The following is a 14,091-nucleotide window of genomic DNA, read 5'->3' on the forward strand; positions in this document are numbered from 1 at the left end:
CAAATGACATAACTACGAATGGCAAACACTACTATCATCATTAACATTGTCACAAATATGGTTCACAAACTTCTTGCTGAAATCAAAAAGGAAAAAACGGAATAGGCCTCCGCACTCATAGCCTTTACCTCCATGCTTTGACACTACTACTTTATTGGACTAACACCACCTTAAACTCGTATCTACAAATAAGGGAGCCGCTAACTAGATTCTTGTTCATTGTAGGGACATGCTGCACGTTCCTCAGCTGCATGATCTTTCCCGAAGTAAACTTCATATCTACCGTGCCAATACCACGAACAGAAGCATGTGACTCATTCCCCATTAGAACAGAAGAATCATAGGCGACCTAATAAGAAGAGAACATTAAGATATCAGCACACACATAAATATTGGCCCTTGTATCAATCCACCAATTAGTAGACTAAAATACTTAAAACACTTAAGGAAATTTTTCATACCCTGCAGCTCCATTTCCAGCTTCGCCAATGGTCATTACATTAGTAGTCTTTGAGTTCTGCTTTTGTGGAGCCTTCTTCTCTTACAGTCTAGACAACCCTTGGCGAAATATCCAATCTCATTGCACACAAAGCAAGGTAGTTTTGCTGTGTTCATCTTCTTCTTCTTGAAGGTGGTAGTTTTGTTTGGCTTATATCTTTTCCTTTGTTCTTATTGTGGAAGGGCATTTGCACTATATTAGCGCTAGTCTATCACTCGCCTCCTTTTAGACTCATATCCTTAGCTTGAGATTTCTTCTTAACATCAAGAGACGTGATCAAACTCTTAACAGTAATCTCTTGTCTCTTGTGCTTTAGAATAGCGGCAAAGTTTCTCCACGAAGGAGGTAACTTGGCAACGATGCCTCCAACTACAAACTTGTCAAGTACATTGATCTTGAGGAGTTCGAGTTCCTTCACGATGCACTGAACCTCATGAACATGCTCGACTACAGAGCGATTTTCATCCATCTGGTAGTCATGATACTGCTCCATGATATATATAGTTCACTTCATGCATCTGATGCATCAAATTTAGTATTCAGTGTATCCCACAACTCCTTCGCGCTTTGTATGTGTATGTACACATCACAAAGATGATCACCAATAATACTAAGAATGCACCCTACAAAGAGTGTATTGGCATCCGTGAACAGTAAGGATTCTTTCTAGCTTGCCATTAGCCACCCAGTAGACATTCATAGCCGTCAGCCGCAAAGTGACATTGACTTGCCATCTCTTAAAGTACACATCAAAAAACTTGTCTGGCCTCAGTGCATTAACAAAACCTGCCATTGATAAACCTAAGTGCCTATAACAAGGTTTTTGGATTGTTAGAAAATAAGGCACATTTAGGTTTAATTTAATCTGTAAATAATTCATGAGCAGAAACTGATAAACTGATATGATCGTATCATCAGAGCATAATCTAGATATGTGTACGAAAGCACAACATATGGCTAGATCTACTATACTTAAAATTAGGAATTGTAGGAAATAAAGTACGAGTAACATGGTTTTTACATACCGGCCTGGGTTGTGGAGGTTGCTGAAGATGCTGGTTGTACTGTGTTGATGGCACGATCGATTCTCTTGATGATGCACCGAGTTTGTTGACGATAACAGCAAGCAGCGCCCAAGCGACTAGGAAGATGAGCTGTGATGAAGAATTTAAGTAGTCGCGCGGAGCACTTCCTAAAAACCTTATTCGCCCTCTCCTAGTACAAGATCCCAAGAGCGAGGGTTTCGGAGACCTGCTCTCCCGTTCACATATGCACGCCGATGTTGGGATGGAATAGACTACAGTGGCAGAACAATCGAGTGATAAAGAGGGAAACCCTAATTCTTTTATAGACTCACATAATGAGAGCATTCCCAATTTTAGGGCAACTCTCAATTAGCAGTCTATGTTGTACGTATACTCAATGAGGTAGGGGTCTTTGCATATATATAGGGAGAAAACCCTCTACCTCTACTTTCATATGGTACCAATAGAGGGTGGGCCTTAATATGGACCACCTCTCCACAATATAGACCTTTGAGATTTATTAGGAAGTATTACATGGGTCGGTCCCAATAATTCTAACGCTATCCAAACTGGGTAAAGATATCCTTGAACGCCTGCTCCAGAGTAGTACATGTCAATGTCATCATTTGTTGATCCTCATGCCGCTGCAGCACTGCCTATGTACGTAGCCACCACGTATATATATAAATAACCTGTAAAAGAGAGTTAATTTTTCTATTATTAAAGATAATATCATTTTTTATAGCCACAATGACCACAAAAAAAAAGCCGCCGCCACTACCATTTTTGGCTTTCCGATGCCTACTAAGACCACTAAGCCAGTTACCAAACATATTTAGAGCACTACTCGATGAGTAAAGGTTCAAAGCCACTTGAATGATAAACCATACAAATCTTGCAAAATGACAGTCAAAAAATAAATGCCTTATCGTCTCATTTTTGTGACAAAAGCAATATTTCTGAAAACTTTTATTTTTCGAGGTACTTTTAGTTTTCATAGTTTACTGTTTGTTATCGGTATATCCCTGTGCATAAGAACCCGATGTAGTGAATTAACTGAGAATTTTCCAGATTAGTTCAATTTTCAACGGAATTCATCAAACTCTTATGTCAAATTGATGTCGATAAGGAAAGGGAGCAAATCATTCTACACTATTAGTTTTGGTCAAATCAAGCTCCGCTTGAATGAGATATTTGGTGGGTAAGATTGTAATACGTTAGCATTCGTATCTTGTTTGTTTGAAACTATGTTGTATAGACAAGGATATTGGTTGCTCAAAGGTGGATTTCTTGGCTAGATATCTTCTCATAATCTTATTTGAGAACTATCTTTGATGTTGAAGGTACCAAAGTGTAGTAAATGTCGCTTCACTTTAATTAACCCTACCCAAAACTATGAGTCACATGGCTTCCAATGCACTTGTGATAAAGATTTGGATCCTAAATATTTTTTTTGTAATATGTTCTGCCATACAACCTCTTCTGTCAAAAGTTTGTATAGCCATTTACATATTAATGAGTTATTTTGAACATGATCTTGTATCCATAAGCCACTATGATCTTTAGGTTGGCATATGACACTCTATTTTATAAGACGGTACTTCTTTTCTAACTACTAATTTGCCAATAGAATCTAGAACGGAAGTAATCTAGTCTTTTAAGTGCGCCACGCGGAATTAAGAAAAGGACATCATGTACTTTCCCATCTAGCTACTCTTGTTTTCAAGTTGTTCCTCTACTCTTTTCTAGTCTCAGTTCCGAAGTTTGCGATAGTGAATCGGAATTCCCAGATAGTGTAGAGGGAGCTCTCCCTTGGCACTTCCGAACAATTCTTCATACCGATTTGCATTATCCAATGCCTCATCAAAATAGAATAATTCGCTCTTATGAAAATTGATTGTTAGACTAGGTACCTGTTCAAATGCACATAGCAACAACTTCAAGTTTTTGGCTTTTTCCAAATTATGTTCTATGAAGAGTATCATATTGTCAGAATATTGAAGAATAGATAGACCATCATGAAAGTGTGACACTATCCCCCTAATCTGACGAGCGCTTTTCGCTCTCTATCAGGGCAGCTAACATGTCTGCGACAATGTTAAATAATCAGAGATAGAGGATCTCCTTTACGTAATCCTTTTTTAATTTGAAAATATCGGCTAGTAGAATTGTCTACTTTTGACTGATATACTCCCTCCAGTGATGAATTGATGCGCTCCACCCATGAGCAACATTTAGATGAGAAACATTTCATCTGGAGACATTAAAGTAGAAAAGTCACTTGACTTTGTCATAAGCCTTCTCAAAATCTATTTTTAATAAAACTCATTTAGTTTCTTAAGATTAAGTTCATGAATAAATTCATGTAAAATTATGACCCCTTCCAGATATCACGACCACGCATAAAATCTGTTTGGGTGGGACGGATTAAATGGTCTGCCATGCTATTTATACGATTTGTGACCATCTTTGTGAAAATTTTAAAGCTGGCATTCGATAGGCAAATTGACCTATACTACCGAATGTGACATGCTTTTTTACCTTTCGGTAAGAGAGTAATTAACTCAAAGTTAATACTATATAATTGAAGATTTTCAAAGTGTAGTTCATGGAACAATGTCATTAAATCTTCCTCAATAATATCAAGGAATGTTTGATAAAACTTTACAGGAAACCATCAAAGCCATTGGCTTTATTATGCTCTATTTGAAACATGGAATCTCATACTTTCTTTATTATGTTCTATTTGAAATATGAAATCTCATATTTACTTTATTATATTCTATTTGACACACGGAATCTCATACTTCCTTTATTATGTTCTATTTGAAACACGGATTTTCTGTGAAAGGAGTTAGGAGTATGTCATTTCCGATATTGGTTCCCTGGGAGCTGTCTTCGTTCCATGATTCCCTGACATGTAACCGATTCACCTCAGGTGGCCCATATATATCATTGAGTTTCGACCCTTAATAGAGCCGACCACATATTTTTTATGTTACTGTACAGCTAACGGGCACACCAAGCAATATCTATCCATCTCTCCGTCGTTCGTTATAAACCAGAAGTTCATAAATACGGCGTTGGCAAGAGAGTGATCAGAGGCAAACTCCAGAGAAGGCCATCTCTCCATTCAGACTTTGGAGAGAAACATGGGCACCCCTTCTTGTACTCGCAGGCACGCCTTCCTCCTCCTGACGCTCCTGCAGCTGCTGCTCGTGGCGCCATGGCAGGGTGGGACGGCAGCTCGAGCACTCAACTTCACGAGGCAGGATTTTCCCAGGGACTTCGTCTTCGGGGCTGGCACATCTGCGTATCAGGTACGCAGTATATACTAATACTCTTGAACATGACAAAGCTTTGGGCGTATTCCATCATGCAACCTTCTAATAATTCTTGGGCCAATTTGATGTATACGTGGTATTTGATTTTTCGCTTCAATTATATATATATGTAGTACGAAGGGGCAACCGATGAAGACGGAAGGAGCCCAAGCATCTGGGACACTTTTACTCATGCAGGTGATTTTAATTACTACATAAATAAATATGAACATATTACATAGTTATAGACAGCTCACTTCCCCTGTCAATCTTTGGAGTTTCAGTGATATGACTATATATCTATGTCAGATCGACATGCCATTTCTTGTACCATCTCCCTTTTTTTCTGTCGTTTCTTGAAGAAAATGGAAGAAACTCAATTCATACTTCAGTTTGATCGGTTAATCTTTGTAATATACGACTTCACTAAACTGTTCTATTCCTGTTCCCTGAAAGTTTATAGCTTCCTTGTTCTTTCTTTTATTTTCTTTCCTTTCTTCTATTGCGATGATGACTAGTTTTTCTGTTTCATCATCAGTTGTACGTAGTTTTAAACTAGTTAAGTGTTCTGGTTCTAAAACTTGCATACTGATCATTCCTTATCATAGAATTAACTGTTGAGTCATACCATCTGTTAAAAAATTTCATTGTCTACTCCTTGTCCCAATAACGTGAGGGCAAACACGTCACCATCTCCTTGTCCTTGTTTCTCACCCAATTAGTCATATCATCTTTGGTATCAGAGACTTTTTTTTTAATCATGAGAGATGTCGTCTCCACATTAGACTTCAAGGCCGCCGTCGACCAGATTCTCAAGGAGATCACCACGGTCAAGACCGAGGTGACCACCGTTCGTGACAAGTGGCCACCATTAAGGACGACCAGAGCCGCCTCCCTATGGCCGTCAATCGGCTCCAGTCTCAATCTCTGGAGGACGATAGCGGCAAGATGCAGGCGGACTCTCGTTGGTCCTTGCATCAAGCTTCCCAACATACGACAGTATAGATCATCTGATCTCTTGGCTGCATAAATGCGCACAGTTCTTTCACTCTCAGCGCACGCTGGAGGAGGAGAAAGTCTGGATGGCCTCGTTCTACATGTCCAAGGTGGCACAACAATGGTACTACTGCCTTGTTTGTAATCCTGGCGTGCCGACATGGCCACAATTTGTGGACTTCGTCAACCTACACTTTGACCCTCCAGTTCAAAGCAATCCTTTCAGTGAGCTCACCCACTTGCATCGCACAGGAACGGTGGTAGAGTATCAGGACCAATTCCTGACGCTCCTGGCGCGCTGCAAGCACATGACCGAGCACCAACAGATCGACATCTTCACCGCCGGTCTCTGCAATCCTCTCCGTGTCGATGTCGAGATGCAACGCCCGGACACCCTTGAGGATGCCATGGGTACCTTCGAGCGTCGTCTGTAGATCGACGATGACGATCACCGTTCCAGGCTCCGCGCGCCGCCATGCTTTGCATCGACACCACATCCTCAGGCATCGGCATCTGCGACCGCGCCAAGGATAGCACCTACAACATCTACGTCCGGCGTCACCCCTTCCACAGCCTCCACGCCAGCCCGAACGACACCGATGCCAAGGGCATGTTTTACCCACCTGTCTATGGCCATTGCAAATGGTGAGCGTGTGCCATCCTCCGGCGTCTACAAGGCCATCAACATCACCATCGACCAAGAGGTGTTCTCCATCGATCTCTACATGATCCCACTGGATGGCTATGAGCTCGTATTAGGCTGCTAGTGGTTGAGAACATTGGGACCAATCCTCTAGGATTTTGAGTGACTGTCTATGCTGTTTTGGTGCAACGATCATCGCGTCAAGTGTTTTGGCATGGACACGGATACTGCGCCCAAGCTAGGAGTCCTAGTGGAGTGCAAACTTCTTGAACTGTAGCTAGCAAATTTTAACAACATCTTCAAGTCTCCCGTCAGACTTCCACCGCAACACCACTTTACCACCGCATCCATCTGCTCCCCGGCTCGGCGCCCATGGTGGTTCATCCCTACCACTATCCTCAGAAGCTCAAGGAAAAAATCGAGCATCAGTGCAAGGACATCCTCCGGCAAGGCATCATTAGAGCCAGTACATCGGTGCTCTCGTCGTTGGTGCTGCTGGTGCACAAATGAGACGAGACTTGTCGTTTCTACGGCGATTACAGGGCCTTGAATGCCAAGATGGTCAAGGACAAATTCACAATCCCCATCATCGACGAGCTACTCTATGAGCTCAAGGGCGCCATCTTCTTCACCAAGCTTGACCTACAGAGCGGCTACCACCAAGTGCGGATGCACCCGAACAACATCGAGAAAATGGCGTTCCGCACCCACCATGGCCACTTCGAGTTCCTAGTGATGTCGTTTGGCCTCACCAATGTGTCGTCCACATTTCAAGCTCTGATGAATGAGGTTTTGCACCCATTTCTTCGCCGCTTTGTACTGGTTTACTTTGACGACATTCTGATATACAGCAAGTTATGATCCAAGCATCTTCAGCATGTTCGTGCAGTGTTCACAGTCTTGAGCGGTCACCACCTGGTCCTGAAGCGCTTCAAGTGCCTCTTCGGTGAGAAGAGCAAGGCATACCTCGACCATGTGATCACTAGCGATGGCGTGGCCATGGATTCATCCTGTATCACGACCGTATCTTTGTCCCAGAGTCGTCCACGCTATGGCTGTAGATTCTGGAGACAACTAACGACACTAGGCACGAGGGCATCCAGAAGACCCTCCATCATCTGCGAGCTTCCTTCTACAACTTGTGACTTCGTACAAGGATGCTTAGTGTGTCAATGCAATAAGACCGAGAACCTCCATCTGGCTAGGCTGCTACAACCGTTGGACGTCCCGCACGCCATTTGGGAAGACATTTCACTCGACTTTTAGAAGGATTCCCAAAGGTTGGTGGCAAGTCGGTGGTACTCACCATCGTCGATCACTTCTCCAAGTACGCCCATTTCATCGCCCTTGGTCACCCCTACATAGTGCTAACCGTGGCGCATGACTTCTTCGACCACATCGTGCAGCTGCATGGCCTCCCCTATTCCATGGTGAGCGATAGGGACCCGGTGTTCACCAGCACGCTATGGACCGAGCTGTTCACCTTGGCTAGCATCAACCTTCGCCTCAACTTCGTGTTCCATCCGCAAACTGTCGGGCAGTCGGAGGTGACGAATAGGGTGCTCGGAGTGTACCTGCGCTCCCTGGCGGTGGACCATCCTCGGAGCTTGCTCAGGTGGCTTATGTGGGTGAAATTTTGCTACAATTCTTCGTATCAGACGGCGCTGCAGTCATCTCCCTTCCACGTCGTGTATGGACGTGAGCCACCGACTATCACGTCATACCAGCTGAGCATGGCGAGGTGGCAGCATTGGACAAGCAGCTACAGGACAGGGACGAGAACCTGGACGCCATCAGGGAATGCCTCCTGCAGGCACAAGATAACATGAAGGCCAACCATGATAGGTTGCACTGCGAGACGCAACCAATGTGGGAGACTGGGTGTGGCTCCGCCTTCACCAACACTCTACTGCGACCATCACAAACCAGACCTGTGCCAAGCCCGCTCCGCGCTACTACGACCAGTTCCAAGTGTTGGAACACATTGGCTCGGCTGCCTATCATCTCCAACTTCCGCCCAAGGTGCGCATCCACAACGTCTTCCACATGGTGTTCCTCAAAAAGCACCATGGCGATGCTCCGACCGACGTCATGCCTCTACCAGCAATTGTCCACGGTCGTGTGGTGCCATCGCCTTCAGCGGTAGTGCATGCAAGACTCAACCGTGGCTCTTGGGAGCTGCTCGTGCAATGGGTGCTCGGTGAGTTCACGACGCACTATCCAGACTTCCAGCTCGAGGATGAGCTGTTTTGCAAGAAGGGTGGAAGTGTTGTGGACGTATTTGTCGGCAAGACCTACACATGGAGGAACAAGCAGCAGGCGGCATCCACAACATAAGTTTGACCAGAGCGCGTGCAGTGCGCGCGCGTCCAGAGCATGCGCATTTAGAGCACGCCAACGACGTCCAGTGCCTCGAGTCCATTTCAGTTGAAGTTGGATTGAATTAGTTCGAGTTGATTGAGTTGAGTTTGTTAGCTATTTGTTAGGAGATTCATTTGAGATTGTTAGCTCGGTTTGTTAGGGTTGCCTCTATATAAAGAGCATGGCAAAACTCTTAAGGGGATGAACAAAAAGGAATTTATCTAGCTATTAAATTGGTCGTTCAGAGCCTCAACGTGAGGGCGAACAAGCCACCACCTCCTTGTCCCTATCTCTCACCGAATTAGCCATATCACTATACAACACTCGGGTATTTTAGAGTCTTTCAACACCAGATTTTCCAGCCATCCAATTTTGAGATTTGTGGCTCATATTACATCTAACTTTGTACTAACAAAAAAAAATCAAGTGGAAGCTCTAACACCCAAATTTTTATTACACCATCATTACTCGAAAATTACAAAAAATGATTGTAACTCATATGTAATGTAACTGTAATTAATGTATAAAAAAAATTCTGGTGTTAGAAGGCCTTAAAACACACAAATTCTTCTTACCTCATACTCATCATCCCTGCAGCACAAATCTTGGTACGAATCTGAGACACCAAAATTTAGGTGTTGGGGCACTCTAAAACACTCAGTGTGAGATTTAGCAATTCCCTTTGAGTTTTGATTTTTTTTTTGTTCACACACTAGGCACTTTAGCAACCCACAAACGAACGAATTCCAAAAGAGCTACAACGTATATCGTCCTCGGAAAGAAATGAATATAGTGCGATTGTTTTTCAAGCCCACATTAGAGACACAAAATATCTGATATTGACATCTTTGTCGAAGTCTTGGCAAGTTGTCGAAGTCGTACATTGCGATCAGTTATCTCTTTCTGTCTCACTCTCTACTTAGCTCAGCACGTATGAAGGCCGTTGCCTGACCCTGACGCTAGCTTTCTTCTGTGGTTGTGACTGCAGGGAGGATGCCGGACAAGAGCACCGGCGATCTGGGCGCAGACGGGTACCACAAATACAAGGTCGATCTGCATTTCGCTTCATTTCAATAGCGGACAATGGAAATGCGCAATCGGCTAGCTCTGCTACATCTCTGCGTTTGTTCCATGTGCCTGTCCTTTCAAACCATACTTTATCGACAAAATGGAAATGAAGCTAGGGAGTATGTAGTAAATTGCATACATGATTTTTATCTGAAGCTCGATATAACAGGGAAATATCCGACAAAACAGCGCGATTTACAACTGCGTGTAGAATGAGTTTTACTCATGAGGATATATTCCATTCCATACTTTTCAGAAGGATGTGGAGCTGATGAGTGACACCAGCCTGGAGGCCTATCGCTTCTCCATTTCTTGGTCTAGGCTTATTCCAAGTAAGAACATTGTCAAAACCTTTGGAGACTTACCTTTCCTGGTAAAATTCCAAGTAATCTCAGATCACTCACACTGTAAGCTTTATTTTCCCCCTTTTTATATGAGCGCAGGAGGAAGAGGACACGTCAACCCGAAAGGACTGGAGTATTACAACAACCTGATAAACGAGTTAGTGAAAAGGGGTAAGTTGCGATGGATGTACTACTATATTGTAGACCGTTTGGAATTCTGAAAATTTTCAGAAAAAGTTCACTGCAAGTAGTACAAATTCCTGACCCTAGCTAGTTATGCTGTAACATTACATCACAAAGTATATGTCAGCCAGGGTTCAAACTATCAGCTTTGAAAAAAAAAAGATACTGGATTATTGCCAAAAATCGGAAACTATTGGTTCGAAATTCTTTGAATTTTTAAAATTTAGCAAAAAATATCAAATGTGATAAAAATGTACAAATTCGACCAAATTTTGTTCAAACTACAAGCCGCATACAGTAGGGAGCTCCTTACCAGAGGTCACTAATACGGTCAATTATAGCGATATAGAGAACCCTAAAACAATAGTACTAAATTGATCAGCTCTCCGAATGGACTGACTGAAAACCGGGAAATATCTGTATATAATTCTTTTTTATTTTTTTAAATTTTGAATGAAAATTGATTCAAATTTAGCAAGAAAAAATAAATCTAATAAAAATTGCCCAAGTTTGACAAAAAATCGTTTACAGGTAGGGACCACTTACTAGAGGTCACCAATATGACCGATTACCGTGAATTCGCGATACATAGAACCCTCAAAAGAACAGTAGTGATCTGACCGGCTCTCTGAATCTACTACAGGAATTGAGATACACGTAACCCTGTATCACCTTGATTTCCCTCAGATCCTGGAAGACGAGTACCACGGCTGGCTCAGCCCTAGGGTCGTGTAAGATCTCTCTCTCTCTCTCTCTCTCTCTCTCTCTCTCTCTCTCTCTCTCTCTCATCAGTGATCAGTTGGTCACTCCCTGTCTAAACACTCAAACAGTGTTCATTCATTGAGGTGGCAAGAGACTGAAGAAAGCCTGAACGCTCTCATCCAGTTCTGAAAAGATTTTGTGCATACATGCAGGGAGGACTTCACGGCGTACGCGGACGTGTGTTTCAGGGAGTTCGGCGACCGGGTGAAGCACTGGACAACCATGGACGAACCCAACGTCATCTCCATCGCCGCCTACGACAGCGGCGCCTTCCCGCCCTGCCGCTGCTCCGCGCCGTTCGGGGTCAACTGCACCGTGGGAAACTCCACCGTGGAGCCCTACGTCGTAGGGCACAACTCCATCATGGCACACGCCTCCGTCGTCAAGCTCTACAGAGAAAAGTACCAGGTAAAATTAAACTGCTCATAATTTCTGGCAGTCATCAGAACAGCACCACTGATTATGTTACTTATTGATCTTCTGTCTGTAACATGAATGTTGCAGGCTACGCAGAAGGGCGTGGTCGGCATGAACGTCTACAGCTTCTGGGACTACCCGTTCTCGCCGAGCCCCGCAGACGTGGCAGCAGCTCAGAGATCATTGGACTTCATGATCGGCTGGTGAGTTCTCCAATTTGTATTTTCTTAGTTCTCTTAGTTGGACATACAGTGATGACATATATGAGATGAGATGATGACACATTGCTTTGTTTAGGATCGTAAACCCCTTGGTGTATGGAGACTACCCTGAAATCATGAAGAAGAAGGTTGGGTCCCGGCTACCGTCGTTCACCAAAGAACAATCCGAGATGATCCGTGGGAGCACTGATTTCATCGGCATAAACCACTACACGTCAGTGTACATCAGCGATCGATCGAACAGTGCAGAGGCTGGGCTCCGGGACTTCAATGCTGATCTGGCCGCTACCTTCAGATGTAAGTTTAATATTGAGGGTAAAGAAGCAAGTTCAGTATATATGGCACATCCACACCTACGAGAGCATCTAGTATCTTCAGAGACTTAAGCCTTGCAGCTTCTTTTATCTGCAATGAAGGCTGGAGAGCAGTGTTTCATTAGTCAATTTACAGAATTTCATTTGTTAAACATGACAAAATTTGATTACCTGTTGTAACCATATCCTGCTTGTTTGTTGTCGCAGTTTCTCGCAATGATCCACCCACTGGTCAGGTATTCTGTTTAACCCTTTTATGTACCATTACTGAATTTTTTTTAATCTTCTATAATGTAACTGAATTAAACTACACCCAACCAAATTCAGTTATGTTTTTCTGTTACTATTTCTTATGTTAAAAATTATCAAATTTGATGTGCATTGGTACAGTTTATCCCATCCAACATGCCGAACGATCCACAGGGGCTGCAATCTATGCTCGAGTACCTCAGTGACACCTACAAGAACGTTCCTGTGTATGTGCAAGAAAATGGCAAGTGACCTATTGCTCAAGTGCACTGCATTTTTTTGTTAGACCCTGTCACAATTATGAGTACCACCAATGTATTGTCTTTCTCTAAGTTGGGTTAAAATCTTTACAAAACACCAAGAACAAAAATGAGTTCACTGCTGATGCCTGACCTGCAAATTCTGCAGAAACTGAACAGGTTATTTGACCTCAGTTACTTAGTTTCTGCAGAAAGTGAACCAGTTCTCTAGCTATGTTTATTTCGATTGCATTCCTCAAGAATTTAAGCAAACTACATCTCGTTCATGCTTTTGCAAATCTAACTTCTCTTGTTTGTTCTTCCAATCCATTACACATTTAGGCTATGGGCAGTTCTTCAATGGCTCCATCTATGACCATAAAAGAGTGGAGTACTTGAGTGGCTACATTGGTAGCACCCTTGCAGCACTCAGGTATCATGGATAAAGGAAGATAGTATTCTTTGCCACAAACATAAGAACATTTTTCGAAATTATTGATATTGTGGTTGCTGCAGGAATGGAGCCAATGTGAAGGGCTACTTTGTTTGGTCATTCTTGGATGTATTTGAACTGCTGGCAGGCTACGAATCGCGATACGGTCTCTATCATGTCGATTTTCAGGACCCGGAACTGCCAAGGGAGCCAAAACTCTCTGCCCAGTGGTACTCCAAATTCTTGAGGAACGAAATCGAGATAAACATAGAGAACAGGATCAGTCCTGATGCAAGTACGCATGCCGAACAATGAGATTATTGGCAGTGCATAGAAATAAATTCAGATTGGGGAGCTGGGGAAACAAGCAGAGGAAAAGAGAGTTTCTTGTCCTTTTTTGGGTTGGAAGAAACATTTTTTCATCGGTTTGTTATAATTAGTCTTGCTCAACATTTGGTGTTCATTAATGAGTTATAGCCATGTAGGCACACTCTTCAGCTGTAGGCTGGATGTCATTGTTGTCACGAGTCACTAGTCATTACTCATAAATATTCAGATTAAATAATACAGAGATCCTGTGCTTGGAAAAAAAAAGGCAGAGATCAATTAATCTTACAAGTAATTGGATTCTTACTATTACAAATCTCATAGAAAATCTTGAAGCAAAGTGCAATATCACAATTAAGTGGGACCATCCTTGATGTGCCCAAAAAATGGCGAGCATATCAAAAGATTTGCTAGTTCTCAATCGTTTGAGATTGTGCATATCTCTTAGTTAACTTGTGTGTGTGTTGAAATAGGTATTACTGTATGTTGCAATAATTATTTTTTTATGTTGCAATAGTTCTTAATAATTTGTATCTGCCACAATAGGTATTATTGTTCCAACAGTTATTTTTATATGTTGCAATAGTTCTTCATATATTGTTTATCTGCTGCAATAGGTATTATTGTATGTTGCAATAGGTATTTTTGTATGCTTCAATAGTTCTTCTTATTTGTTGCTATAGTTAT

The 14,091-nt window shown here is 42.6% G+C and overlaps 1 protein-coding gene across 2 annotated transcripts; it reads left to right on the forward strand.

Annotated features, from left to right (window-relative positions):
* The first annotated feature begins 4,545 nt into the window (after positions 1–4,545).
* LOC133928766 (beta-glucosidase 22-like) lies at positions 4,546–13,695 on the forward strand. Of its 2 annotated transcripts, XM_062375242.1 has the most exons (13): positions 4,546–4,844; positions 4,982–5,045; positions 9,836–9,894; positions 10,172–10,247; positions 10,359–10,430; positions 11,086–11,173; positions 11,357–11,612; positions 11,709–11,824; positions 11,919–12,139; positions 12,364–12,392; positions 12,547–12,649; positions 12,987–13,077; positions 13,161–13,695. In XM_062375242.1, exons 1-13 carry the CDS (start codon positions 4,677–4,679, stop codon positions 13,390–13,392), a joined length of 1,575 nt encoding a protein of 524 aa, XP_062231226.1. In that variant the 5' UTR covers positions 4,546–4,676; the 3' UTR covers positions 13,393–13,695. The 2 variants fall into 2 exon arrangements, with proteins under 2 accessions (XP_062231226.1, XP_062231227.1); XM_062375243.1 differs by lacking the exon at positions 4,546–4,844 and having other exon boundaries at positions 9,836–9,980.
* The last annotated feature ends 396 nt before the right edge of the window (positions 13,696–14,091 follow it).

Source organism: Phragmites australis, chromosome 9, assembly GCF_958298935.1.
Source record: "Phragmites australis chromosome 9, lpPhrAust1.1, whole genome shotgun sequence".
Lineage (NCBI taxonomy): Eukaryota > Viridiplantae > Streptophyta > Magnoliopsida > Poales > Poaceae > Phragmites > Phragmites australis.

What these genes read in the sequence shown, in the direction of transcription:
- LOC133928766 (XM_062375242.1), top strand. Translation starts at nt 4,677, where the DNA reads ATGGGCACCCCTTCTTGTACTCGCAGGCACGCCTTCCTCCTCCTGACG. An exon ending in GGACACTTTTACTCATGCAG is followed by an intron (nt 5,046 to 9,835) that starts GTGATTTTAATT and finishes TTGTGACTGCAG; the next exon opens with GGAGGATGCCGGACAAGAGC. An exon ending in TGGCTCAGCCCTAGGGTCGT is followed by an intron (nt 11,174 to 11,356) that starts GTAAGATCTCTC and finishes GCATACATGCAG; the next exon opens with GGAGGACTTCACGGCGTACG.